This window comes from Hibiscus syriacus, unplaced genomic scaffold (genome assembly GCF_006381635.1).
Source record: "Hibiscus syriacus cultivar Baekdansim isolate YM2019G1 unplaced genomic scaffold, ASM638163v2 tig00004779_pilon, whole genome shotgun sequence".
Classification (NCBI taxonomy): domain Eukaryota; kingdom Viridiplantae; phylum Streptophyta; class Magnoliopsida; order Malvales; family Malvaceae; genus Hibiscus; species Hibiscus syriacus.
The window spans coordinates 968,843-993,677 of record NW_024062030.1 but is presented as its reverse complement, the minus strand read 5'-3'; the positions used below and the strand labels follow the sequence as shown (position 1 = coordinate 993,677).

Sequence of the window (24,835 nt, the reverse complement as noted above, 5' to 3'; positions counted from 1 at the left end):
CGCCTTCGGGACATGATTTCCACCTTCCATCGACGCCCTTCGCCCGCTGCTCGGTTGCCTCTCGATCGACTCCAGCCTCGACTGAGGTGCCCTTGGTGACCTCACTTTGACTCTTGAAGATTGTAATTATCTCTTACATGTTCAAAAATAATTATATATATATAATATACTGTTCTAATTATATCCATATTTTATTAAATAAAAAATATATTCATATATTTAATATTATTTCGGGTTGAATATTAGTTTATCCTATTGAATTTCAGACGAATAAAATTTATTTAATCTCATATTAGATTAGATGATGTGTAAAAGATATAATATTCAAGTCAGGTATAAATGAATTAAAAGTTCAACTTGACCCAATCCATGCTTATCCTAAATATAAACTACAAATCAGACATAAAAAGATACCACCTTTTAAAACATTTTGAAATTCAGGACCAGATTAAAAGGCCATGCTATAGTTTAGGGTGAGTTGATAGAATTAACCCTAAAAACAAGTACAGTCCAGGAGAGCATTCCTATATAAACAACTAGAATTAGGGTTTTTGTCTCTCTCTCGACTATTACACTTACAACGAGGTGCCGACTGCTCTGCCCTTCGTAGCTAATTGCTAGCAAGCCAAGTTTGAAGCATGGCCGTCGGGTACTCATTTCTTTCTCTTTATTTCTCACTCATTCTTCAAATGGGTTTTGCTTAATCTTTTAAAATCTGATCTGTTTTCTGGGTTATCTCTTTGTTCTATAATGCAGGAAGAACAAGAGGATTTCCAAGGGGAAGAAGGGAGGAAAGAAAAAGGCGTGAGTTGTGCTTTCCTTTTCAATCGAATTTAGCTTTAATTAAGTCTTTAGGTATATTTTAGAAGCAGATCTGTTGGTTGAATGCTGATTTCTGTTGTTGGGTTTTCTTTAGGGCGGATCCTTTTGCCAAGAAGGATTGGTATGATATCAAGGCTCCATCAGTTTTCACTACCAGAAACGTGGGAAAAACACTCGTCACCCGTACTCAGGGTACCAAGGTTTGCTTTTTTATTTTCATTTTGTATTTCGTTATCTATTGAAAATGTTTGATTTTTATTGAATGTTTGATTTTTGGATGTTTTGAACATTAGAGGATACTGTGAATCTCTCAGATTCTTTGTAATTGCTTTATCTAGCTTAAGTTTGGACCCTTTTTAGCTTTTACAAGAAGAGATACAGAAGTTTAATGTTATATATTAATTGGGAATTGCAATTTTGAGCCGAGCTATGCATATATTGCAGGTTGTTTTATATGACCCTGATGTTATTTTTGGTTGTTTATTGTTTGTTTGTTTTATGAACCTGTTTCCTGATATTTATTGTCTTGCATGTTTTGATTTTAGTCAGCTTTAGTTATTTAGCCACTTAAGTGAGCACCTTTAATATGCTGTGGCTATGGGTGTTGTTATTGATATATAAATTTGCATATACTTAAAAGCATAATGAACGTGGACCCGCTTTGTACATTCAGTTAACATTTAGCTATTGTTTGATTTCAAAGTGTGTAAGTGGTTTGAACCTTGTATTTGGCTATTATGTTGACAGATTGCTTCAGAAGGACTCAAACACCGTGTGTTTGAGGTTTCACTAGCTGATCTTCAAGGTGGTGATGAGGATCATGCTTACAGGAAGATCCGTTTGAGAGCTGAAGATGTTCAAGGAAAAAATGTTTTGACCAACTTCTGGGTATGTAAATATACATATCCTTGTTCACTTCATTATCCTGGCTGTTCCAGCAGTAGAAATTAAAAGTTTTGATTTGTTTGCCGCTTCAAATTTTCAGGGAATGAACTTTACCACTGACAAATTGAGGTCTTTGGTGCGTAAATGGCAAACACTGATCGAAGCTCATGTGGATGTGAAAACAACTGACAACTACACTCTGAGAATGTTCTGCATTGGATTTACAAAGAGACGACCTAACCAGGTTAAAAGGACTTGTTACGCACAGTCCAGCCAGATTAGACAGGTAATCCACCCTGATTTACTGCAAAGCATTTAGTACTTGTTAGAGGGTCAAAGGTCTGCTTGATCATGTGTGCTTTACACAAATACACCAATACCATAATGACTGAGTGAAGTAAGTTATTATTTTGCAGATACGCAGAAAGATGAGGGAGATCATGACTACCCAGGCAACATCTTGTGATCTGAAGGGATTGGTTCAAAAATTCATTCCCGAGATGATTGGAAAAGAAATCGAGAAAGCGACATCTAGCATCTATCCTTTACAGAATGTGTTCATTCGTAAAGTCAAAATTTTGAAGGCTCCCAAGTTTGATCTTGGAAAGTTGATGGAGGCATGTTTCTGACACCATTTCTCTCATATTTTCCCATAAAAATATATCCCACTAACCCAGTCTTTACGGTATTTACCGGATAAGATATCAAAGATACACCATGTTGTCCCATGTTAACTATTTTTTGTTTTTGTTCATTTAGGTTCATGGTGACTACTCAGAGGACATTGGTGTGAAATTAGAGAGGCCTGCTGAAGAGACAATGGCTGAGGCTCCTGCAGAGGTCGTTGGAGCTTGAATGAAGAAGAGGCCCTGAACTTGTCATGTTTTTTTTATGCTTCAAAGAGATTTTCTTGAAAAACTTATAGAGAAGTTCTCCATGGTTTTGGTGTTAAGGATATGATTTTGCAACTTAATTTTGAGTAGACAATATGTCGCTCTTTCGCAGACATAAACATGATATGAATCTATGAAATCTCAGAATTATCATAAAGTTACAGTTCTTATATAGCGCGTTTTAAGTTAAATTTATTAATTTTACATAATAAAAATGATAATAGCTCAACTGTGGGGATTGGGGTTTTGTGGATATATGTACAAGGAAGTTGTACTAGTTTGAGAATACTCGAAAAGAGAAGTGCCTGGACGCAGCTTATTAACTGATTACATCAGAGGACTAATTCCTACATTGTTCTAAAAGCTAGATACTAAGCATAATCATACCAGGAAATTTCCATGGGAACAACAAGCTTTTCTGTGTTTGTGAATGGTAGCCTCAGTCTACACTGCTAGAATGTCTTGTACACCCACAAAAACAAGGCTTCTTTCGCCTTCCGCTCCATCTTCCGCCGCTGTAGATGAAGTCCTTCAAGAGGACACCCGTTCGGGTTTTCCCTTTGCTCTTCCTTTCATCTTCGAGTTTCAGCATAACATATTCTATGCTCTGGACCTCGAACTGAAGCCTTTCAATCTTTTCAGACCCTTTTTGTGCCCGCTCTCGCACTTTCTTCAAGTCACCATCTCCGGGTTCTTCCAAATCGGTTGTGTTTGTCCCATGGAAAGGTGAAGAACTCCCTTTAATATCCTTGACCGATTCACTGTTGTCATTCAGCAACTCCGTGATTGCATCCTCCACCTCCTGCAATTGCTCTTTAACTTGTGCGTACTCTAAATCAAAAGCTTTCTTCCTCTTCTTGACCTCCATTCTCTTCTTCAGCTGTTTGACGTTAGTTCGGAGACTCATCAATTTATGAGCATCGGAAGCAAGTCTGTCTAAGACCTTTTTGCTTTTTGCTCCATTCTTAGGCTCTCTAATGCTGGTTGAAATCTCAAGCTTATCAATGCTCGGCTCCTTGTCCACCGGTGTTCCCAAAGAACTATCGGTTTTCTGGTCTACATCACTAAACTGATGAGAAGCAACGATCTCCCCAGGCACCATCGCCCGTTCTTGCATGTCATTGAGTTGTGAATCAACACCGCATTCATACTCCGAAGACCCCCATTGCTCGAGCATTGGATCATCAGCCGTGCCTGTCTCTCTCTTGCTCCTTCTGCATAACGAAGAATCTGAGACTTCATCAAGGGGAATATCTTTCAACAACATCCAATTTCTAGTTTCAGTAATCCCAGGTTTCGTCTTCTTTGCCTTGAGATTCCGAGCAAGCTCATCACCGACTTGCATACCTTTCTTCGTTTCTTGACGTGGGGGCTCGATGCCATTAGATGGAGCATCTGTTTCATGGCTGTTTTGATTACTTTTTTGCTTCATAAGCCTGCTCATCTCTTCCACCACTGCCTTTTCAACTGCTTTAAGCCTAGTGTGCATCTCCTGCAAGTCCGAAATCCCAGCCGTCAGAAAAGCACTTTGTCCTTCTTCAAGTTTCTCAGAGCTCATTTCATGAAGTTCATCTGCCATTTCTACATCCTGAAGGAAACAAACAAAATAATAATTTTACATTTAGTGAAATCAGAATATCCAATTAGAAAAGGTAGAATATAAGCATGTACAGTACCTTTTCTTCATCATCACTTGGAACACAAAGCTTTGGCTGAATAAGGACATTATGCTCAAGGGACGTTATACCGTCTCTCAGTGAAGCTATGACCGGAACATATGCAGACATCTGGACCTTCAACCCTCCGATTTCAGTTTCCAAGAACTCGACCGTTTCCTTCATATGTCCTATTTGATCGCTTTTTGCAGCATTTTCTTCTTCAAGAGTCCCGCAAACTTCAGTAAGCTCGCGTACTTTGTTTTCGAGTAGAACTTCGGAGATGGCAGAAGCATGGAAATCAAAGTAAAATGATGCAGCCTCAGCCTCCCACAGCTCGAACTCGTTGCTTTTTTCTTGCAGCTCTAGGCTCAGGTTTTCTCCATGCATCTTCTGTTCTTCAATTTCCTTCCGTAATGTAACAACTTCAGAACTCAAATCGTCATTTTCTTCACGAAGGTGTTCAATTTCCATTTTCTGCTCTTTGCTATCTTCGGATAGTTCACAAATCCGTTTCTCTAAATTTACTCGAATCCTTTTAGATTCCTCACATTCCATCTTCAGTTCCTCAAGGGTCTGGTACAGTTCTGCATTCAATTCATGTGCAGCCTGAAGTTTTTCATCGGCTTCCGAAAGCTCGACTGTCTTCTGTCTTAGCAAATCATTACCAATAACTAGTTGATAGTTTAATTGGTCGTTTAAATCTTTGACAGCATATAGCTCCTTGTGCAGCTTTTCAACGGTTTCATTCAAATCCGAAATTTCAGCTTCTTTCTTGTCCAACTTCTCCTCCAATTTTGCAATTTCAACTGTTTTCTCAGCACCAAAGGTCTCAAAAACAACAGAAAGACTGCTAAGGGCTACTACTTCTTGCAGGGGAATACTGTTCTGGTCTTCAAGAATACGGATATCCTCTATCAGGTCCGAAATTTTCTCGAGAAAAAGCCTGTTTTCTTCGAGCTGCTGGGAATTTTCCTCCTCTAGTAGTAAGCAAGTTCCATGCATGCTCATCAACTGTCCACGTTCAATCTCCAATTCGGCAGTTAATATTTCTTTCTCCAAGTTCCCATCACGCACTTCCAGCATCAACCGCCGATTCATCTCTAGAAGCTCCTGATTGTCTTTCTGGTGCATTGCATTCTGCTTTTCCATGATCTCAACCTTACACTCAAGGGCTTGGTTCTCTGACACAAGTTCACTGCCCTCAAATTTAAGTTGTCCAATCAAAGTTAACAGAACAGAGTTCTCAACAACCAGCCGTTGCTTTTCCTCATGGTTTATCGATAGTGAACTCTTTAGGTCTTCAACATTATCCAGAATGCGTGAAAAGGGAACTTGATCTGATTCAAACACGTCCCGATGACCGTTAACAGGATCAAACTGAAGAGCCTTGAAAACTAAATAAATCCCGGATCTTAGTTTTTCGATTTCATCCAATAGGAATTCGCCTTCTATCTGCTGCTCAAGACTTTCACTCTCCATCTCCCTGATCAGTTTATCCGACAATTTGGATGTCTCAACATGTTTCTGACATTCAATCAACAGAGACAAGTTTTTTTCCTCAAGATCTTTTACGATTTTTTGGAAGATGAAGATCTCAACCTGAGCCTTGACAGCTTTATCAATCTCTTCTTCAAACTCCTTTCGGAACCTACTTTCTTCTTGCAGTAGATGGACATGGTTTTTGAGATCTGCTAACCGAGATTCACTTGACTGAACATAACAGGCGTGCTCTTGTTGTTCCACACCGAGGGAATCATGTAAGTGCTCCACCTGAGAGAGTGTAGATACTTTCTCCTTCTCCTGGTCAGAATATTTTTCCTCCAGTTTATCAAATCGGAATTCCAGGATGCATAGCCTCTTTTCAACAGTCTCTAGCTTCAAGATCAGGCTCTCTCTTTCACCTGCAATATTGGATTTCTCGTTTCTGAGATAATGGCAGAATTCTTCTAAGGTCTTTGACTTTGATCTCAAACCTTCGAGCTCAATATTAGCACAAGAAAGGGAATTTTCCAGCACTGTGTTTTTCTCCAAGAGCTTCTGCATATTCTCGGTCATTTTCTGTAATTGAGAAAGAAGGGTGGATTTCTCAGCATCAAGCGAAGATTTTTCTCCTCGAAGAAGTTCACGCGACTTCTGTAATTCCTCAACAAGCTCCCTCGACCCTTCCAATTTGCCATTCAATACCGACAGTGAACTTCTCAAAACAGCATTTTTCTCCGAAAGGTCATCCATGCCTCTCAGTCTCTCATAAAGAACCTCGGTCTCACCTCTTTGTTTGCCGCATTCTTTCTTCAGCTTTGAGTTCTCGTCTTGCAACTCCTTCAACAATGATTCTAGACATTCCGGATTTAAACCTACATACAACAGCTGCTGAATTAATGCCTGGTATGCGTTACTCAACACCTCGATTTCATCCTTCAATTTGTCAACCTCTTGCTGGAGTATATTACTTCGTTCACTTTGTACTGCGACCTCATTTTCAAGTTTTTCTTTCAGTTCCTTCAAGCCGAAAATTTCCTCTTCCAAACTTTTTATTGAAACGGCAGAAGAACTGTTTAATTCATTGAGGTTCTGATTTTCACCTTGCACTTGCTGAATTTCTTCTTCCAATTTTCGGTTGCTTACTTCCAACTCCTTCAACTTTTGAAGCTTATTTAGAAGCTCTGATGTCAAAACTCTCTGCTCCTCTTGAGATTGCGAATTCAACTTTTGTAACGTTTGCAATGTAGCTTCGACTTGCACAAACCATAGATGCTCGTCTTGTAGTGATGTCTGAAGTTTCTCCAACTCCTGTTGCTTCTCCAAAAGTTCTCGATCCTTGATTGCTATTTTCTGTACCAGATTATCGGCCTCTGCTAGTAAAGATTGATTCGATTTCTCCAGAAGAACACGCTGCTCTTCCACACTCCTCAATTTTTCAGCATTGATTAGAATCTCACTGTTTAAGCGTTTTGACTCCTCTTGGACGCAAGAAAGTTCGCTCTCCAACTTGGCAATTGTTTCCAAGCACTGCTCATACCGGTGAGCCACGGTATCTTTCTCTTCTTTCAGCTTTGCAAGAGCATCTTTTAGTGCTTCAACTTTGCTTTCAGCTCTTTCAATTTGCATGTTGAGCATTTCTGCGTTTTCTTCAGCAAGTGAAATTTTATTTTCTAACGAAGATATCATCTCAAGACACTGCTTGTATCGAAGAAGACCAGCCTCCTTTTCAGCCTCTAATCTAAAACGCTCTATCTTAAGATTCCGAGCTTCAATTTCTGCTTTGAAAGCCCTCTCGTTAAGCCTTTTCACATCCACTTGGGATTGGGAAATAGTATTCTCCATGCTGGATATTCTTTCCAAGCACTGGTTGTACTGATGAAGACTGGCATCTCTCTCAGCATCCAATTTACTTAGTGCTTCCTTCAATACTTTGATTTCGATTTCAGCTTTGCTGGCTTGTTCGTCAAGATTCGTGGAATACGTATGTGCCTCACTAAGTTGACTCTCCAGGCTAGATGACTTCTTTAAACTCTGTTGGTACTGCTGAAGGACGTCTTCCTTTTCAGCTTGAATCTCGGCAAGAGTTTTCTTCAAGAATTCTACTTCGGTTTCAGCTTTATCTGCACATTGAGACTCGGAAAGAACTTGGTTCTTCAGATTTTGATTCTCAATTGATAACTGAGAAAACCCACTGTGCTCACTTTCCTCAGCTCCACCATCATTCGCCCCCTTCATTCTTGCTTCGGCAATGTTGGCTTTTGGAGGCACTTTTCCGAACTCGAATATCTCATTCAACTGCTTTAAACCCCTTTTGTTTATTCCAGAGTTCTTTAGCAAGTCATCTGAATCAAAGAACGCACGAATTTGGTGTGGTGTGTCCGGTGTGTAAAGCTCAGCCTCAGGGCCTGAAGAGCCCAAGGGTAATTCATCAGCCAGTACGAAAGGAACATGGTTGGTAAAGGCTTCAGCCATGGTTTTCTGGGCATGGCGAAGCTCCCCGGTTGCATGGTCATACCTCTCTGCTAATGCACGGTACGCTCTATAAAATTCTTCAACTAATTTCATGAGCTCCGGACGTTTTTTATAGTACATTTCTGCTCTTCTTGCAAACGAATCCGCGTCTTCTTCGATCAATTTGATCATTGCTTTAACTTTAGAATCCATGTCTGTTGAAACAGAACAGTTCAAGTTGAGGAGACGGACCAAAAGACAACAGCAAAAGAATTACAATGACGAAAAGGAAATGACACCTATGCAAACACAGTAACTCGAGCATGCATAAAACAATTCTGATATCGGAATATCACCTTTTTTTATCTCACATGATGATCATACAGCAGAAATTCAAACTGGAAAAGCTAATGAAGCAAATAGAGATCAACATTTCACTATGCTGATCTTTGGACATATAAAGAAGGAATATATATATATCATCCTAGACTGAAACAGCAACTTATTTAGAACGAAAATCAGTACCTGTAAGATTATCCTGAAGCCATTTAGAATTCTTAGGGCTAATATGGCTGTCCCACCACCAGGAATACAACCGTCTAGACTCCGAATGTGACAAAGTTGCCATTACTCCAGCAAAGAACAATAGTGCAATCAGTTTCGACTTTGTGAAAGCCTGGTCTTTATACCAGTCACAAAACCCCAAATAATGGATCCAGGCCAGAATAACACAATCTACTCTATTATCTCTGCACTTATATATCTTTATTCCGGATCCCTTGCCCCTATAAAACCAAGATAATCAAGACAAGCTACTTCAAATGCATTCAGAACAACAAAATTCGCATTGAACTATTCGAACAAAGGCTCGAAAACCCGATAATCTATATAGTTTTAAGTTACCTGCTCAGTCAAGATCACTCCAAAGATGTGCAATGGGGACTTGATTCAAGCTTTCGAGATCAACAAGCACTAATCCACTGAAAAGAAAAGGATCATATCAGATCTTCAACTTTGTAAACAATCAATTGAACAAATGGAGATGCCATGAATTTAAAACAAAAGATTCTTAAAAGGCAGCAAATAATATACAGCATTTGTACTTGCAGTGAAAGTGAATCAACAAAAAGGAAAGTTGTTTGGACCCAGTGGTCCAATTTACAAAAGGAATTCATCATAGAAATCCACCATACAAAGCACATGATCCTGGATTTTTTCTTCTTCTTTTTGTTCTTTTTGGTAAGAATCGGTCGTGAAATTTATGTAAGAGTGGTCTCAAAAAGGAAGGAGAAAGGAATCATATGAACAAGAGTAGTCATATAAGCAAACACCAGAGTTGCAAAAGGAAGGAAATCTGGTCAATGAACTCTGATCACCAAAAGAAAGGTATCTTGTCAACAAAAAACATAAACTTTAAGAAAATTGGAATCATCAGAAAACAGAAAAACAGAAGAAAAGGAGATAACTTTTAGCATAAACATGAACTTTAAACAAATGGGAAGTACAAAAACTGCAAAAGAACAAGTCTGGCCAAGAGTTCGGATAAAAAAAAATACCAAAAACACACACAAAAATCTAGGAAATGGGATTTTGATGACCAGCAGCTGTGATGGTAAATCTCCAGCCGCATCAATTCCAAAGTTACCCCATTGTTGTCTATTACAAGCTATCTCTAAACTTCATCTTTTTTTCCCCTCTCCCAATTGAGTTCTTTGCATTATATTCTTAGATTTGGCAGAGAAACAAAGAGAGATAAGGACAGAAAAGTAAAAAGAGGAGCAGAGTAAACAAGGTAAGTTATTTATGAATTTTAAGTAATTTGCATTTAAGGAGGAGACTGAAATGACATTTTGCCATTGTGCAAATTGAAGTTGATAAATGGTACTTTAATCATTGGAGAGATTTAAGGGGATTGGTCAAAATGGATCCTGTTGTTGATGCCATTTGGGGATGAAAGTTGTGTTGTTAAACGTCTTCAAAGTATGATGTTTATTTTAAAGGGTAAAGTACATAAATAGTACTTTGATTATAGGGTGTTATTTTTTAGTTCATTGACTATTAAAAGTTATAAAATGGTCATTCATCTGCATGACGTTGCTTTGTTGAGTCCCTCGTCTATTAAAAGTTACAAAATGACCATCCAACTATTCATATGTTTAAAACTCATCATTTTTCATTAAAAATGTGACCGTCGTTTGAGGTGAAAGTGAACATATTGATTGTGATATAATAATCGTTTAAGATTTTATGATAAAATTTTATCATATTCCAGTTATCATGTTAACGTCCAGCTCAGATTTTCATCTAATTTTTAATTAAAAATGACGAGTTTGGAACATATGAAACATATGCATAGTCAGGTGATCATTTTGTAACTTTCAATAGTCAGGAGACTTAACAAAACAACATTCTATAATCCTTAGACCATTTTATAAATTTTAATAATTAAGAAATACAACAAAACAATACCACCTAATTATAAAATCATTTATGTACTTCATCCTATTTTAAATTTTAATTTTAATTTTTTAAATATTTTAATTTTATTTCTAGATCATCTTTTATTCTATATTACTCTATATTCTAAACATAATTTAGGGGCTGTTTGTTTGGCTCTGAATGTTGAACCGTTCAACGTTTTTGTTTCGTACATCTGAATGATTCAGTGCTAACTGATTTAGCAAAACAGTGTTGAATGATTCAGCATTAAAGTACATTCTGAATGATTCAGAGCCATTATCAAACAACATTTCACATTCAGAGCTAATTCATACAGAGTCTCTGAATCATTCAATATTTGAATCATTCAACGCTTAATCATTCTGAATTAAACAAACGCCCCTTAAATTAAAACATAGGTTGTGAATCTAAATATAATTGAAGAATCTCCGCGTTAAATAGTCGATTGAAATCTGAATTCCTTTTTCTTTTTCAGCATTAATATTTCTTTCTGGTTTAGCTTATTTACTAAGAAAAAAACAAACAAATAATTGTCACTTAATTTAGCAACAGTTGGTAAGCTTTCACACAAATCACACCTTAACAATAAACCTAACTCCACTAATGAAGTAATCTCCCTTCTTAATATTAATTAATCACACCAACTATATGGAATTATTGTTCTTCACCCTAATCTCATTGCAATAATATGGACCACAAGCAAAAGAAAAATGTACAATTGGAGGAAAATAATGCGACTCTGAGTATTTTACACATAAAAACTATATAATAAAATCTTAAAAATTGATTTATTTGCATCTATGATTTTGGATTACGTCTGTTCGTTTATTAAGGTAGCTTGATCCTTTTCAATGGTGGGTCTCTAGGTATGGTCCTACTTTTGTCAAGTTATAAGAAACCCAACGTCTCCTTTTTAGATAATTCAATATATTTTATTTTTTAAAATTTGTATATTTGATAATTAATTGCATCTTAATTGTATTCGAAGTCAAAATAAATCGAATTTTTAAATAGATGGTAATTCTTTTTTTATAATGATAGTTTACTATCGTATGATAAAATTGGTGGTTCCTTCATTGACCTAATGTATGATAAAATTTAAATAAATGTAGTTTACTATGTATTATTAGGGATGGGCATGGATCCGAATTTGATGGGTTCCGACCCGACTCGATCCGATCGGGTCGAGTTTTTTTTATTTTTTATTTTTATTTTAGGTTCGGGTTGGGTCGGGTTTCTTAATTGTGATGTTTGGGTCGAGATTGGGTTTAGGGTAAAAATACCCAACCTGACCGACTCTAAAAAATATATAATTTTACCTTATATATTTAGGAATAATTATAATAATACTCCTCTATATATTATTTTTTTCAATTAAGTCACTATTTTTATTGAATAAAAATAATATTTTTATTATTATTTCGGGTAGAATTTTTAAGTTATATATTCGGCTATGGTGAAATCTTGTTTTGGTCGGGTTAGATCGGATCTCGGGTTAAATCGGATATCAGGTTAGATCGGATCTCGGATTGAGGATTCATTGTTCCCGGGTCGGGTCAAAAATCCCACCCATGCCCATCCCTACGTATTATTCACATGCTTCGTCTACTTCGTTTTTCTTCTTCTTTCAAAGTAACGGCTGTCCGAAGTTCCGAAGTTGAAATATACAAAAGAAAAAGGTAATATATCATTTCATCAAAGAGGAAAAAGAATGATAGATGATAGAAGATACTTGCCAAACATGGAAAATTAAACATAATTACATAAGGGAAGAATGAAATTAAGAATCACAATAATGATTTTGGAGTTAAATTTGAATTTGTGGTCATGGTTGTCAAAATTTAATCGGAATGATATTCGAATTTTTGGCGTTTGCGAATGAAGCAAACTGGATTGGAAGGGTCGTCTTCGCTTCTGCAATACCTAATCTGAATTAGTAGGTCAATAGATTGGATACCAATGATTAATTCAAAAAAATTAAATTAAAAATTCGTAATTTAGTTTATTAAACTGGTGGATAAAATAAAAATTATGTCAAACAATTAAAGAAAATAACAAATAAGGTATACCAGTTTTTTAAATATTTTTTTAATCTGGATTTGATTAAATAAAGTTGATTATCTAATCGGTACGATCACTAATTTGATTTTCACAATGCTGTGGTTAGGGAAGGGCATAGATCGGGGTCGGTCAAGGTTTTTTTTGGTCTTATTCAAGTCTGATTTGAGTATTATATCTTTCACTTCTCGTTTAATTTAATCTAAATTTAGAGAAAGTTATATCCAACTTGAAATTTAATTTATTTTTTAAGAAAAAATTAAGGATTGATCCAATTTGATATAAATACATATAATTCTCATTTGTATTGGTAAATATTTATATATATATATATATATTTACCCTAAAGGAAGGAAACAATAAAACTTTGCTTGAAGAATAGTTGAAGCTTTAGAGTCATCTCCCATCGTTTTCAAAGGCACTATTGATGCTTACTCACTACCAAAGATAATCTAACCCACCGACACTTTGATTTTTCCTTATAGTTTAGTCTCTTTTCATCTCTTGACAACAAAATTGTACACTTACACTAAGATGCTCGTATTTATGATTTTGATATTATTTGAGATTTTGAGTTCGAGTATCATAAATATTTTGGGGTATGAATGTCTAATATCGAATGATTAAAAGTTATATTTGAATAATTATTACCTTATACTTATGACAGATTAATCAATTTTTTAATATATTTAATAATTTTTTTATTGAAATTATAATAAAAAATGAGATTTTTTGAATCATCAAATCTATTTATTCGATCAAAGAAAATATTATCTTCACTCTAAATTTATTGGGTTTGAAAAAATGTAGGTGAGGGTGCAAGTATATGATGAATTTAATGGGACACTTTTAGGGTTCACAATTCACACTTTCAAAACCCACCAACCATATAACTGCAGCTTTGCCTACAAAATCTGAAAAAATACAAAGAAAAGTAGGACCATCCACTTGAAAGGGTCTCGAACAACCTCTAATATTTCTTTAAAATTATCCTTAATTATGGTTAACATATACACTCTACAAATATAATTATTCGAATTCATAACATTAATAAAGAGAATTACACTCTCTTTAAACGCTAAAATAAACTGATGGATTCAACTATTACTCTTTTAACTTAGAGTATATGAGTTAAACTTTGTTTTAATTTGATGGGTTCTAACTCATCGCTTTGTTGAACCCACATTGCATCCCACTCGTAAGACGATGCCTGTTTTCCTCGGTCACGGTAAGGTAAAAGGTGAGCATAAGTCATGTTGAGTTAAAATTTCGATTTATCTAAATTTGATTTGAGTGTTATATATTTTCACTTGTTATATGCTTCGATTTAGATTTAGGGAGATTTCACTAAATTTACAATTTGATTTGTTTTTTTATATAAAACATATACTCATCTGACCAGATTCGACACAAAATATATATATATATATATAATTTTTATTTTTATTAGATGAAATCTGGACCTAATTAAAAAAATGTATAAAGAAAAGAATATTATTATAATTATTAATAAATATTAAAATAATAATTATAATATTATTTTATATTAATTAAAATTAAATAAATTTTTACGTTAAATCTAAATTCGACTAATTTAACTCTAATTTTGAGAATATTTTGACCTAGAGAAAAAGGTCAGCTAATTTTTTTTTGAAAATATTTTAACCTAGAGGGTCAGATCAAGTAAATGGAGAAGGCCCAAAGTAAAATGGCCAGAAAAAGATAACCCCAAAGAGTCTTGCAAAACGTCCCCTTAAACCCAGTCCACCAAATGTTAACTATGTTTGGAGAATGGACCATTTTAAAAAAAATTAAATTTAATAAGCAAATTATTAATCATCTAAAAAATTAAATTAAATATATAAATATATGAGATTAAGTCAAATTCTCTCTGATTGTACTTTTAGAAGTTAAAATAAAAGACAAAAGTAGATGGTTGTCCTCGACAGCACCGTGAAGGAACAAGGCAGACATTTTGTTCCTTAAAAGGCAGAAATTATGTTCCCATATTTAGAAAGTGTCATCAATTTTGTATAATGCCATTGGATCCTTTTTTCTTCATATATTTCTTCCTATTATTTAAAATATCGTCTGTTATATAATTAATTAGATGATTTCAATATAAGATTTTGTGTTTTAATTCTTAAATTGTATCAAAAGCGTATTAGATGATTCATACCATTTATATTAAAAAGAATCATGACCCAATTCTAATAAGATTCACATCAATTTCTTAAGAGATGTTAATGAAAACACGGTTAACAAATTAATGTCCAACTTAAACGACTGACAAATTTTTAATGAACAATGACGAGTTTGAAACATATGTATAGTCGGGTGACCATTTGTAACACTTAATAGTCGGGTGACTCAACAAAGCATATTCTTATAATCAATGATCATTTTATAACTTTTAATAGTTGAGGGACTTAACAAAATATCATCATATAATTAAGGGACCATTTGTGTATTTTACTCTTATGTTTAACTCATTGTCGATATTGTCATTATCGACAAGACAACGCATATAGTAGGGTCTTTGCAATCGCTCTAGTGTAATGGTGGGAATTGGGTCGTTTTCTTAGGCTTTACTTTTTAGCATTTTAGTTAAAGATTCTGTCTTTTTAATTAATGTTACAAAATTTCAGTAGTTCGGGTCTAAATATAAATAAAAAAACCAATTTCACTTTTTTTAAAGAAAAATACAAATGATGAAATTTGGGTTGTAAGGCCAATTTTTAATGCAGAGTTCTAATAGGATTTGGGGTTGGTGAAACTGGGTTTTTTCTTTTTGTTTTTAATCTCATCATAGGTATATATATGTATATATTTGTTGTCTGTTTCTAGTTTAATTCCATGAGGTTTTGATTGTTGTTTTGAGTTGTTGATATTGCTAAATTCTTCTTTGAGTATGGATTCGAAAAGTGGAGTGGAAGATAGTGGTCTCAAGTCACCAATGGAACCAGGTGGTGGAGAAGATTCAAAGATGAAGGGTAATGGAAACATTAGCAGCGAAGACATGATCTCTAGAGCCGATAAAATCGATTTGAAAAGCTTGGATATGCAGCTAGAGAAGCACCTGAGCCGGGTTTGGTCTAAGAACATTGAGAAGCAAAGGCCTATTGGAGGAATGGGAGATTGATTTGGCTAATTTGGACTTAAGGAACGTTATAGCTCATGGAACCTATGGTACCGTTTATCGTGCCACTTATGATAATCAAGATGTTGCAGGTAATTGTTTTCGCTTTCGATCCTATGGAGAAGATAAGAGGTTGAAGAAAACAATGTCTTGAAACCCTTATCCTCGCATTATCTCCGTTAGTTCTTAAGTTTTGTAGTTTGTTGTTGATCAAAATTGCCTAATTACTTGATGCAGCTTGACCTAAGGCATGGAATTCGGTATTCTGATAGAGAGCAATACTTTTTGTAGTGCACAACATGAATAAGTTAAAACGTTTTGATGGCTGATCGCGTTGTTAATGCTTTGGTTCGAAGATGCTCGATTGGGAACCCTTGACATTAAAGCACTTAATTCAATTGACTTTATCTTGTATTGGATTGTTGTGTTCTGGGGTATTTCTGCTTGATATTGGTTTTCCTGCTCGATTGGTTTGACCCTATCTTTTGTGTAGTCGAGCGTTAGCAGATTCCACCATGTCAGGATGGCGGCATGTTAAACCGCTAATAAAATTGAAGATGGCTATAAGTAATGACTGTTTCTGTTTGTTTCTTTTGTGGAGTGCTTTTGCTGCTCATGATTTGGTTTTATGGTATTGTAGTTAAGCTGTTAGACTGGGGCGAGGATGGTTTTGCCACAACTGCTGAAACCGCTGCTCTGCGAACATCATTTCGGCAAGAGGTTGCTGTTTGGCATAAGCTTAATCATCCTAATGTTACAAAGGTCGAATATTTTTTCTGCTTTGGCATGTTTACTTGTTGATACCATCGTGACACCCAAAGTCTTGATGTAAATATCGATCTTTTTTGAATGCATTGTTCCCCCCTTAAATTTGAGTTACAGTTTATCGGGGCCTCCATGGGAACTTCAAATTTTAAGATTCCTTCAAAAAATCCTTCGGCCGAAAGCCTTAATCCCCTTCCTTCTAAAGCTTGCTGTGTTGTTGTCGAGTATCTCCCGGGCGGAACACTGAAACAATACTTGCTCTGGACCTCTCTAGAGGGTAAGAGGGCAAATCTTTTCTTCAGTTTCGAGGGTATAAATAATATTTCTCTGCTGACGAGTACGCTTATTCCGAACTGCAGTCTTAGCTACCTACACTCGAGAAAGATTGTACATCGTGATGTCAACACGGAAAACATGTTGCTAGATGCTCACAGAAATCTTAAAATTGCAGATTTCGGTGTTGCTCGTGTTGAAGCTCAGAATCCACAGGACATGACTGGTGAAACCGGTACTCTCGGCTACATGGCCCCAGAGGTATGAGTTATCGAAAACTCTTTTATGTCGTCGCTCGTTTTCCCATCTGCATAACTTATATGTCCATTTTGTCTGGAATCGATTTAGGTTCTTGACGGTAAACCTTTCAAGTTACAATAGAAGATGTGATGTCTACAGCTTTGGCATTTGCTTGTGGGAAATTTATTGCTGTGATATGCCTTATCCAGATCTTAGCTTTGCCGACGTATCAGCTGCAGTTGTTCGGCAGGTTAGTCCTGTTTTCAATTGCCGATTTCGAAAAACATTGAAGAACGATACCCTTCTTTCCATTTTTATACCGTCGATTTGATTATTTATAATATTATGATAAAACAATTAAAACAGATAATATTATTTGTTGAAAATAATGTTAAATTTAGCTACTTGAAAACTTGCTTAAATCATTCTGCAAACTCGTGCAACATGCAACATTGCTATTAGGCCTGGTTCTAGCAGAGTTGGACGTGACATGACTATACAATATGAACAAAACTAGACACGAAAAATAACAATCGAAGCATTTTATTAGTAAATTGTTAGAAATGTAAAAAAATGTAAGAGATTCGAGCTTGGAGATGTCGAGTTCGAGTTCATCGTTCCAGATGAACTGAGAGGTTTATCGGGTGGGGTGGACGAATAAATACATACAAGCTTACATCTAATCACAGAGGTGTCGTCCTTTCTTATTTTCCATTAATTTTTCCATTAGTGAATTCAACTTGGTGTTTGAAGTTAACTTCCTTGACATTGGCTTTTGCCAACCGAATCTTTCAAGGAATTCCTCAATTAACCTACAAATCCAAACATCGCTAGTAAGGTAAACAAAGTAAAGCAAATGCAAGTGGCAAATACGACACAAAGAGTACTCACGAACTGCAAATGTCCTTCTGTGATGAAGCCAACTCGTGGTCGGGAAACGATTCCTCAAACCGAAAACCCAACCAAACATAGAGTTCCAAGACCTTCGGGTGTAAGCAAACAACGAGAAATTCCGGATTAACATATAATTCAAGAAATTTTAGGGGCCAAGATGTTAAATAGCTTATTATAACACATGACACTCGAGATAAACGAATTCCTACCTTGTGAATGGATTCAAGGTCCTTGAGTGCAGTAGGTGTTTTAGGCACCTCAAGTGTACCAGGTGTAAATATTTCTCGAAGATGAACAAGGCCTCTCTTTGCATAATTTTGCGCAAACTGATCCGTCAAGATAGAATAGACAACTGTTAGTTTCCACATTCAAGATAACAAAGACCGTAACAAATTTTTACCTGTGTTAGACCCTGAGACGAAATTTCATCATTCATGTCAACTGGACTGCACAAAGAAGACATTAAGGCATAAGGAACTTCAAACTTCTACAGACTGACCAGAATAAAATAACAAAAGGCAAACTTGAAATTGCATCGGTGAAACTGACGGGAAACTCAAATAACAAATTTTAGGTTGTCTGAGACAGGAAGATCAAAGATGTTACCTGATGCAGAAAGTATACTTATCTTGCAAACTTAGAGGCAGTCCATCAATAACGGCGGCAACTTTCTGATGACATTAAAGAGCCTTTTAGCCCTCATTGCGGGATAGATACATAATCATTGATTCATAACATAAAAGTTAATATCCGTAAGTCAGGAAATTAATTTCACTTTGCAAGAGTTTCTTTCATCACTCCCTCATTACATTGGAAGGGAACATGATAGAAGAGACTTACCAAAATTTCTTCACAGTTTGCAAAGAAATAATTCTCGGATAGTTTGGCATTTTCTAGAAAATCTTCCTGCAACAACGGGTTTATACTTCTGTCACTTAAAAAACAACAGAGAAAAAAATACAGAAAAACTAATAGCATAAGATAACCTACCAAAATCCGATAGAGACCTCTTTTTGGTTTTAAACGTGAATACATATAAATGAGATCAAAGGATGGGAATACTCCAGCTTTCTGCGTTATAGAAAAGATTCACTCCAAAAATGCATAATCCATGAGCAAAAATATATAAAAGCTACTTATTGAGATTCATTGAAAATGAAACAAGCCCTATCAATGCAGAATCTGTAGGAACATAAGTGATAAAACGATCACCTCTAAAATAGGTGAGGTGGATTTCAATGATGAATGAAGCAAAGGTAGATCCTCTGCGTCTAAACAGGTAACTTCGCCCCAAGGAAATTTTGATCCATACCTTCCTGCTCTCCCTACAAGAATATAAAGCCATCTAGTGAGAACTTATCAACTTTACAGGGTGTGGCTCCATGAACTAAGAAAATTACAAGCTGCCAACTTAAGCAAGTGGATTACATAGATATGGTTAATATGCAAACATTCACGACATAACAAGAACAGAAATTGTGTCACAGGATAGAATAGTTAATTGTGCAGCTAGGTTCTATTTAAACATGCATAATAAAGCATGGAGGGCGAAGGAGAATAAGGATACATCATAAGCGTTATAGTCTACCTACTCAACAGGCGTCTTGAGAAGGAAATTTGACCACAACAGTTCAACAATCATATAAAAATAAAATTCCAGAATTCAGCTAAAATATTAAATGGAACCTGCAATTTGCTTGATCTCTGGTATTGTAAGATCCCGCATTTCGGTACCATCAAACTTTTTCAATGTTGAAAAAATTATTCTAGAAATGTTCAGATTTAGACCCATTCCAATTGCATCACTGGCCACAAGAACATCAAACTCACTGCTTGCATCATTAAACCTTGTTGCCTGCAATTCTAAGGATTTTATTAATGATAAAATAAGTAAACAGGAAACAGTGAGAATATACCGTCACCCCACACGGCACACGCACACTAAATGTTGTACAAACTTGGTGATAAATAAGACCAGAAGGAAGCAAATACCTGTCTTGTCCGAGTCTCCGGTGGCAATGAACCATAAACCACAGAGCAAAGATGCCTTCCCCCAGTTTCAATTTTTTTCTATGAAAGACGGTGAAAATCAGAATGCATTTCCAAAGGTAAACAATAGTGAATAGAAAGGAGTATGAGATCAAATTTTGAAAATTTGCATGTAAGCCTCAATACTGAGGATTAAAGAGAAGGGAGTTGAAACTTATCCCCCCCCATAAAGAACAGACGGAAAATAGAATGAAGAAAAACTAATGTTTTGACATAACGAAACATTGGTATTTTCTTATAAACATGGTTTTCATTACCATTTCTATTTTTCAAGATATAACTAATTGAAAGTACAGAATCAATCAAGCAAATGAACAAAGAGAGCATGCATTTAGACGGAAAATCATACAGAAAGTACTACTAACCTTCAATCTATATATTTCCTTGCGTGAAAAACTTACGATGCAGTCACCTGTTCTTATGTTTGAAAAAGAACCAAGAGGAAGTTCCAAGGGAACTAATGGTAAAAGTCTCTCATAAGATTGGACCTGCGATATTAAAAAAACACATGATGTATACTGACAACATAAAACATATACGTCAAAAGTGAGCCTCAAGCATGGCAAAAAGTTGTTTTTCTAGCTAGCCAACAAAAAGCCAGGCACCAAACACAAGTAAAAGAAGGAAAACCAATATTTCTGCTTATCCAATGGTGCATTAATAAAGAACAAGAAAGTAGAAATCAGTGAATTTCATAGCAGAAGGGTTATTAACCTCCATTTATCTTATCCATCATAAGAGGGATTTCTTTCTACCAATCGGTGAATGGAAACAGCAGTATATCATAAACATAAATCCATGAATATGACTTTTCCTCTGAAAAAAATATTCAAAGATTTTACTATATATACTGCATTAGACAATATATGAGCAGGAGTTTAGCAATGTGACAATAAAGCATATCCAATGCCAAAAACAAACTAACAAGATCAATAGGTGTTAAATGAGGTCTCAATCCTCCCAAAAGAATTAGTTACAGCAGCCAGCAGGCATATCATATGTCATTTTTTAAACCTTCTCACACATAGGTGTTACAAAATGATGACCAAAACATCTTAGCTCTTAAAGAGTCTCTATTCAAATGCAAAATTTTTAGCATAGATACAGATATTACCAAAAAAAAAAACCTTGACCAAGACATTTCCACGCAATGCATTACCTCTACATCATCACCTGTCACTTTCAATAATTCCTGAATAAGAGGAACGGCAGCCGGATCTCCACAAAGATGAAGTTCGTCAGCAGCAATTCCAAACAGAGCACGTGTAAATGAAAAACCCCTAGTCTGACAGCCCAACATCTGAAAAAAAGAGTAATTTAACTAGAAACTAAGTGACTTGCTATTCAGAGAAGTTGCACAAAAATCATAGAAGTTGCTCCATTCAATTTATGTTTAATAACTCCGTCACACAGACAAAATAATTAAGTGAGCTTCGTAAAACATTATTTTTGAATCTTCGATTAAACTATAATCTTGCCTGCATTTCATCAATAACGGCACATTGGTAATCAGATGTTACATCGGCCATCTCAACGGTTACAGCCTTATGCTTTGCACCATCCACTTCCTCCTTCTCTTGTCCTGTAATTAGATCACAGGGAACTTTTGCTTTGTTCAACCGTTTCGCCACTTCCCATGCCAACAATCGTAAAGGACCACAATATATACCTGATGAGGGAAATAACCAATGGAAAATAGTTCATCGGTTTATTTTTACTAGTTTTAATCTCTTCAAAGTTCACTGAAGACCAAAAATGCAATTCAATCCAGGTAAAAATAGCATCGCAAATATACCAGAAGGACTTGACTCGAGTCGCTTTAGAGCGTGGTATGTTTTACCACTATTTGTTGGACCTACATGCAAGAAAACCTTGCGATTCTTTTTTCGAGCATTAGGATACCATGTATGAGGACGGCTGAGATAAACAAAAAAATAAGTTTACAAATGATATACAGAAATTATATATGGAAATTCAGTGAATGGGAATTGGGGGGACGAGAGGAAGAAAATGCCAAAGAATCAAAAGCCCCTTTTTTATAATTTCTAGATTAATAGAAATTGAGAACAAAACCTATCATCTTACAGTTACATATGCCAATAAGTTTCAAAGAAGATAAACAAATATGCTTTATTTACATATGCCACATGATTAATATTTGAAACCAAAATACAGCTAACTAATTACAAATCAAATTTAAAAACCTAGACATTCAGGTTTTATAAAGATAAACAAAAAAATAAGTTTACAAATGATATACAGAAATTATATATGGAAATTCAGTGAATGGGAATTGGGGGGACGAGAGGAAGAAAATGCCAAAGAATCAAAAGCCCCTTTTTTATAATTTCTAGATTAATAGAAATTGAGAACAAAACCTATCATCTTACAGTTACATATGCCAATAAGCTTCAACGAAGATAAACAAATATGCTTTATTTACATATGCCACATGATTAATATTTGAAACCAAAATACAGCCAACTATGATTAATATTTGAAACCAAAATACAGCTAACTAATTACAAATCAAATTTAAAAACCTAGACATTCAGGTTTTATAAAATCTATTGTCTTTCAAGATTTTTTATTCCTATAACAAGTTTAAAACCAAAAATCTCTGGCAACACTGAAGAAATCTACATTCATAAACCACTAACCAGAATATAAACCAATAAGAAGGATCATAGCAAATAAGTTTCACAAAATCCAAAACGAAAAATGATTTAGTTACATAAGGCAGTTATCAGCAATTGAAACGAAAATAAAATCTTTCAAGACTTCGTATCCCTATAACATGCTAAAAACCATAGCATCTCTGGAAGCACCAATGATATCTGCATTAAAAAAACTACTAAACAGAACACAACTAAATCATATATCTATAAGAAAGGAGGAAACATTTTGCCAATGAAAAATTCATGTAAAAAAAATGGTGCTAACTAAATGCTACCATTCGAGCGGAAACAAAAGAGAATGCTATGTTCCTAATTAAATGATGCAATTGGAACAAGCCTCAAATAGTGTACTTTTTACCAACAAAATTAGAAATGGATAAAAGGATCGCCTATCCAAGCCCCCAGAGAAAACTATTAATAGCTGTCACATATTTCTTACGTGAGATCAGTAAAATCGAACTTTGCAGTGCCCTTTCCACTGCTGTAATTGCTTATCCTTACACCTAAGCTAGCAATTGTCTCGCACTTCGATTCCGTATCTAGTCGAAAGGAATCCCCATTAACAGCTGAATCATTGAGAACAAGAAATATAAATCAAAACTGAACCAGAAAAAAAAATTGCAAAAGCAATGACTAACATATAACATACACCAATATCCATAAAACACCAGCAGTCAGCTTTCTTCAATTGGATACAAATACTCAATTTATAAATATACTAAGCATAAAATTAAGAAATGGGGCAATAAAAAAATTATATCTATCTGATTACATTTCACATAAGCTCAATGAGGAATCCTCAAATCTATACACGGTGGAAATCGTTCTCCTTTTTCTTTCAAAAGAAATAGCACTGCAAGGGCTCGAAAGTCAAACCTTGAAGAATCCGGGAAACACCCGAAGCTGAAATTCTTCGTCGGCGAAGAAGTATTGACGCCATGATCCTTTCTTTTTCAATTCCTTCGGTTTAAATATTTTTAATATTAAAAATTATTGTTTGTGATTACAAAGGAAGATAAGAAGGCAAAGAAAACAGATATCAGAAGACAGCGACGAAGACCAAGGAAACATGCGGTAGAAGAGAAGAATCGCGGGTTTCTTTGCTACGAGACATTGTTTTCTCCTGAGTTCGCGCTTTCGCCGACTCCAGAGCCAGTGGCCAGGCTGCCAGTTCGGCTTTGATATAAAGTTTACCACAAGGAAACTAGGGGATGGATCAAGCCCAAACGTATTAAAATCCCACATCACTTATAGATATGTTAAGAATAAGTCTAAATGAATGTATATAAATCTCAATGCATGTGGGCTTATATTATTTAGACCTATATATATATACATTAAATAATTGTATAGCTGTTTTCCATTTAATTTTTTATAATAATTATTAAATTATGATTTTATTTTAAATTAACTCTTAAAATTTAAATTATTCTATATTAATTGTTAAGCTATCAATATCATTCTATTTTAAACCTTTTATTAATGCATCATTAACTCTACTCATTAGAAAATTAATATACTTTTAAAGGTCTTCAAAATTGAACATGAAATTCATAAAATTTTTCTCAATACCTTTAAAAAAATATTAATATTTTAGGTCACGGGTTCAATTTTTAATACCTTCAAAAATTAGTAAAACTAACGACATGTTAAGAGAATGATCATAATGAAATGATACAAATAGTTTGAGAAATAATATAAAATGTTTTAAATTTAATAGACCAATTTAGAATAGTATCATAGTTTGTTGATGAACATAGAATGTTTTAAAGTTCTTGAATCAATTTAATAATTAAAAATAAATAAATGGGAAAATATTAAATTAGATCTTTAGATTTTAGTTTGTTTTTATTTTAACTACTCGTTTTCTATGACTAATTATATTTTACTCCCCTCATTTTTTATGGTTAATTATATTTTGCCCCATTGAACTGGTATCCTAACTTCATCCATGAAAATAAATATCATAATTTGATAATATTATGTGCAATTTACTTTATATAAAACATACAATGAAGAGTTGTTTAAAGTTTGTTTTTCTATTATTATCAATTATTAGTTGGTTTAAATGTGTTGCGACACTATATT

At 35.0% G+C, this 24,835-nt stretch overlaps 3 protein-coding genes and 1 pseudogene across 5 annotated transcripts; 2 read left to right on the top strand and 2 right to left on the bottom strand.

The window, feature by feature from the left end:
- The first annotated feature begins 561 nt into the window (after positions 1-561).
- LOC120198717 (40S ribosomal protein S3a-like) lies at positions 562-18,996 on the top strand. 2 transcript variants are annotated; one of them, XR_005523391.1, is made up of 9 exons: positions 562-649; positions 757-804; positions 917-1,022; positions 1,570-1,710; positions 1,808-1,993; positions 2,124-2,324; positions 2,467-2,620; positions 6,042-6,061; positions 18,984-18,996. XR_005523391.1 is itself a non-coding variant. In XM_039200001.1 (7 exons), exons 1-7 carry the CDS (start codon positions 639-641, stop codon positions 2,560-2,562), a joined length of 789 nt encoding a protein of 262 aa, XP_039055932.1. In that variant the 5' UTR covers positions 562-638; the 3' UTR covers positions 2,563-2,724. The 2 variants fall into 2 exon arrangements, 1 of the variants encoding a protein (XP_039055932.1); XM_039200001.1 differs by lacking the exons at positions 6,042-6,061; positions 18,984-18,996 and having other exon boundaries at positions 2,467-2,724.
- Positions 2,823-9,964, bottom strand: LOC120198715 (protein NETWORKED 1A-like). Its single transcript, XM_039199998.1, has 5 exons — positions 9,748-9,964; positions 9,095-9,171; positions 8,717-8,976; positions 4,277-8,406; positions 2,823-4,188 (listed from the first exon to the last, which is right to left on the bottom strand). The coding sequence occupies exons 3-5, from the start codon at positions 8,817-8,819 to the stop codon at positions 3,040-3,042; spliced, it is 5,382 nt and encodes a 1,793-aa protein (XP_039055929.1). The 5' UTR covers positions 8,820-8,976; positions 9,095-9,171; positions 9,748-9,964; the 3' UTR covers positions 2,823-3,039.
- LOC120197755 lies at positions 15,549-17,457 on the top strand (annotated as a pseudogene).
- Positions 17,725-23,957, bottom strand: LOC120198716 (DExH-box ATP-dependent RNA helicase DExH16, mitochondrial). Of its 2 annotated transcripts, XM_039199999.1 has the most exons (16): positions 23,624-23,957; positions 23,187-23,313; positions 21,865-21,986; positions 21,548-21,738; positions 21,229-21,369; positions 20,435-20,557; positions 20,013-20,090; positions 19,707-19,875; positions 19,233-19,345; positions 19,011-19,091; positions 18,861-18,926; positions 18,627-18,691; positions 18,421-18,466; positions 18,230-18,346; positions 18,018-18,109; positions 17,728-17,938 (listed from the first exon to the last, which is right to left on the bottom strand). In XM_039199999.1, exons 1-16 carry the CDS (start codon positions 23,685-23,687, stop codon positions 17,806-17,808), a joined length of 1,728 nt encoding a protein of 575 aa, XP_039055930.1. In that variant the 5' UTR covers positions 23,688-23,957; the 3' UTR covers positions 17,728-17,805. The 2 variants fall into 2 exon arrangements, with proteins under 2 accessions (XP_039055931.1, XP_039055930.1); XM_039200000.1 differs by lacking the exon at positions 20,435-20,557 and having other exon boundaries at positions 17,725-17,938.
- Between the last annotated feature and the right edge of the window lie 878 nt (positions 23,958-24,835).

What these genes read in the sequence shown, in the direction of transcription:
- LOC120198717 (XM_039200001.1), top strand. An exon ending in AAGGGAGGAAAGAAAAAGGC is followed by an intron (nt 805 to 916) that starts GTGAGTTGTGCT and finishes GGTTTTCTTTAG; the next exon opens with GGCGGATCCTTTTGCCAAGA. An exon ending in AGTCCAGCCAGATTAGACAG is followed by an intron (nt 1,994 to 2,123) that starts GTAATCCACCCT and finishes ATTATTTTGCAG; the next exon opens with ATACGCAGAAAGATGAGGGA.
- LOC120198715 (XM_039199998.1), bottom strand. Translation starts at nt 8,819, where the DNA reads ATGGCAACTTTGTCACATTCGGAGTCTAGACGGTTGTATTCCTGGTGG. An exon ending in GCTTCAGGATAATCTTACAG is followed by an intron (nt 8,407 to 8,716) that starts GTACTGATTTTC and finishes CTGTTTCAACAG; the next exon opens with ACATGGATTCTAAAGTTAAA. An exon ending in CAAGTGATGATGAAGAAAAG is followed by an intron (nt 4,189 to 4,276) that starts GTACTGTACATG and finishes TGTTTCCTTCAG; the next exon opens with GATGTAGAAATGGCAGATGA.
- LOC120198716 (XM_039199999.1), bottom strand. Translation starts at nt 23,687, where the DNA reads ATGGCGTCAATACTTCTTCGCCGACGAAGAATTTCAGCTTCGGGTGTT. An exon ending in TGACAGGTGATGATGTAGAG is followed by an intron (nt 20,558 to 21,228) that starts GTAATGCATTGC and finishes TTAATATCGCAG; the next exon opens with GTCCAATCTTATGAGAGACT. An exon ending in ACCTTGAATCCATTCACAAG is followed by an intron (nt 18,110 to 18,229) that starts GTAGGAATTCGT and finishes TTACACCCGAAG; the next exon opens with GTCTTGGAACTCTATGTTTG.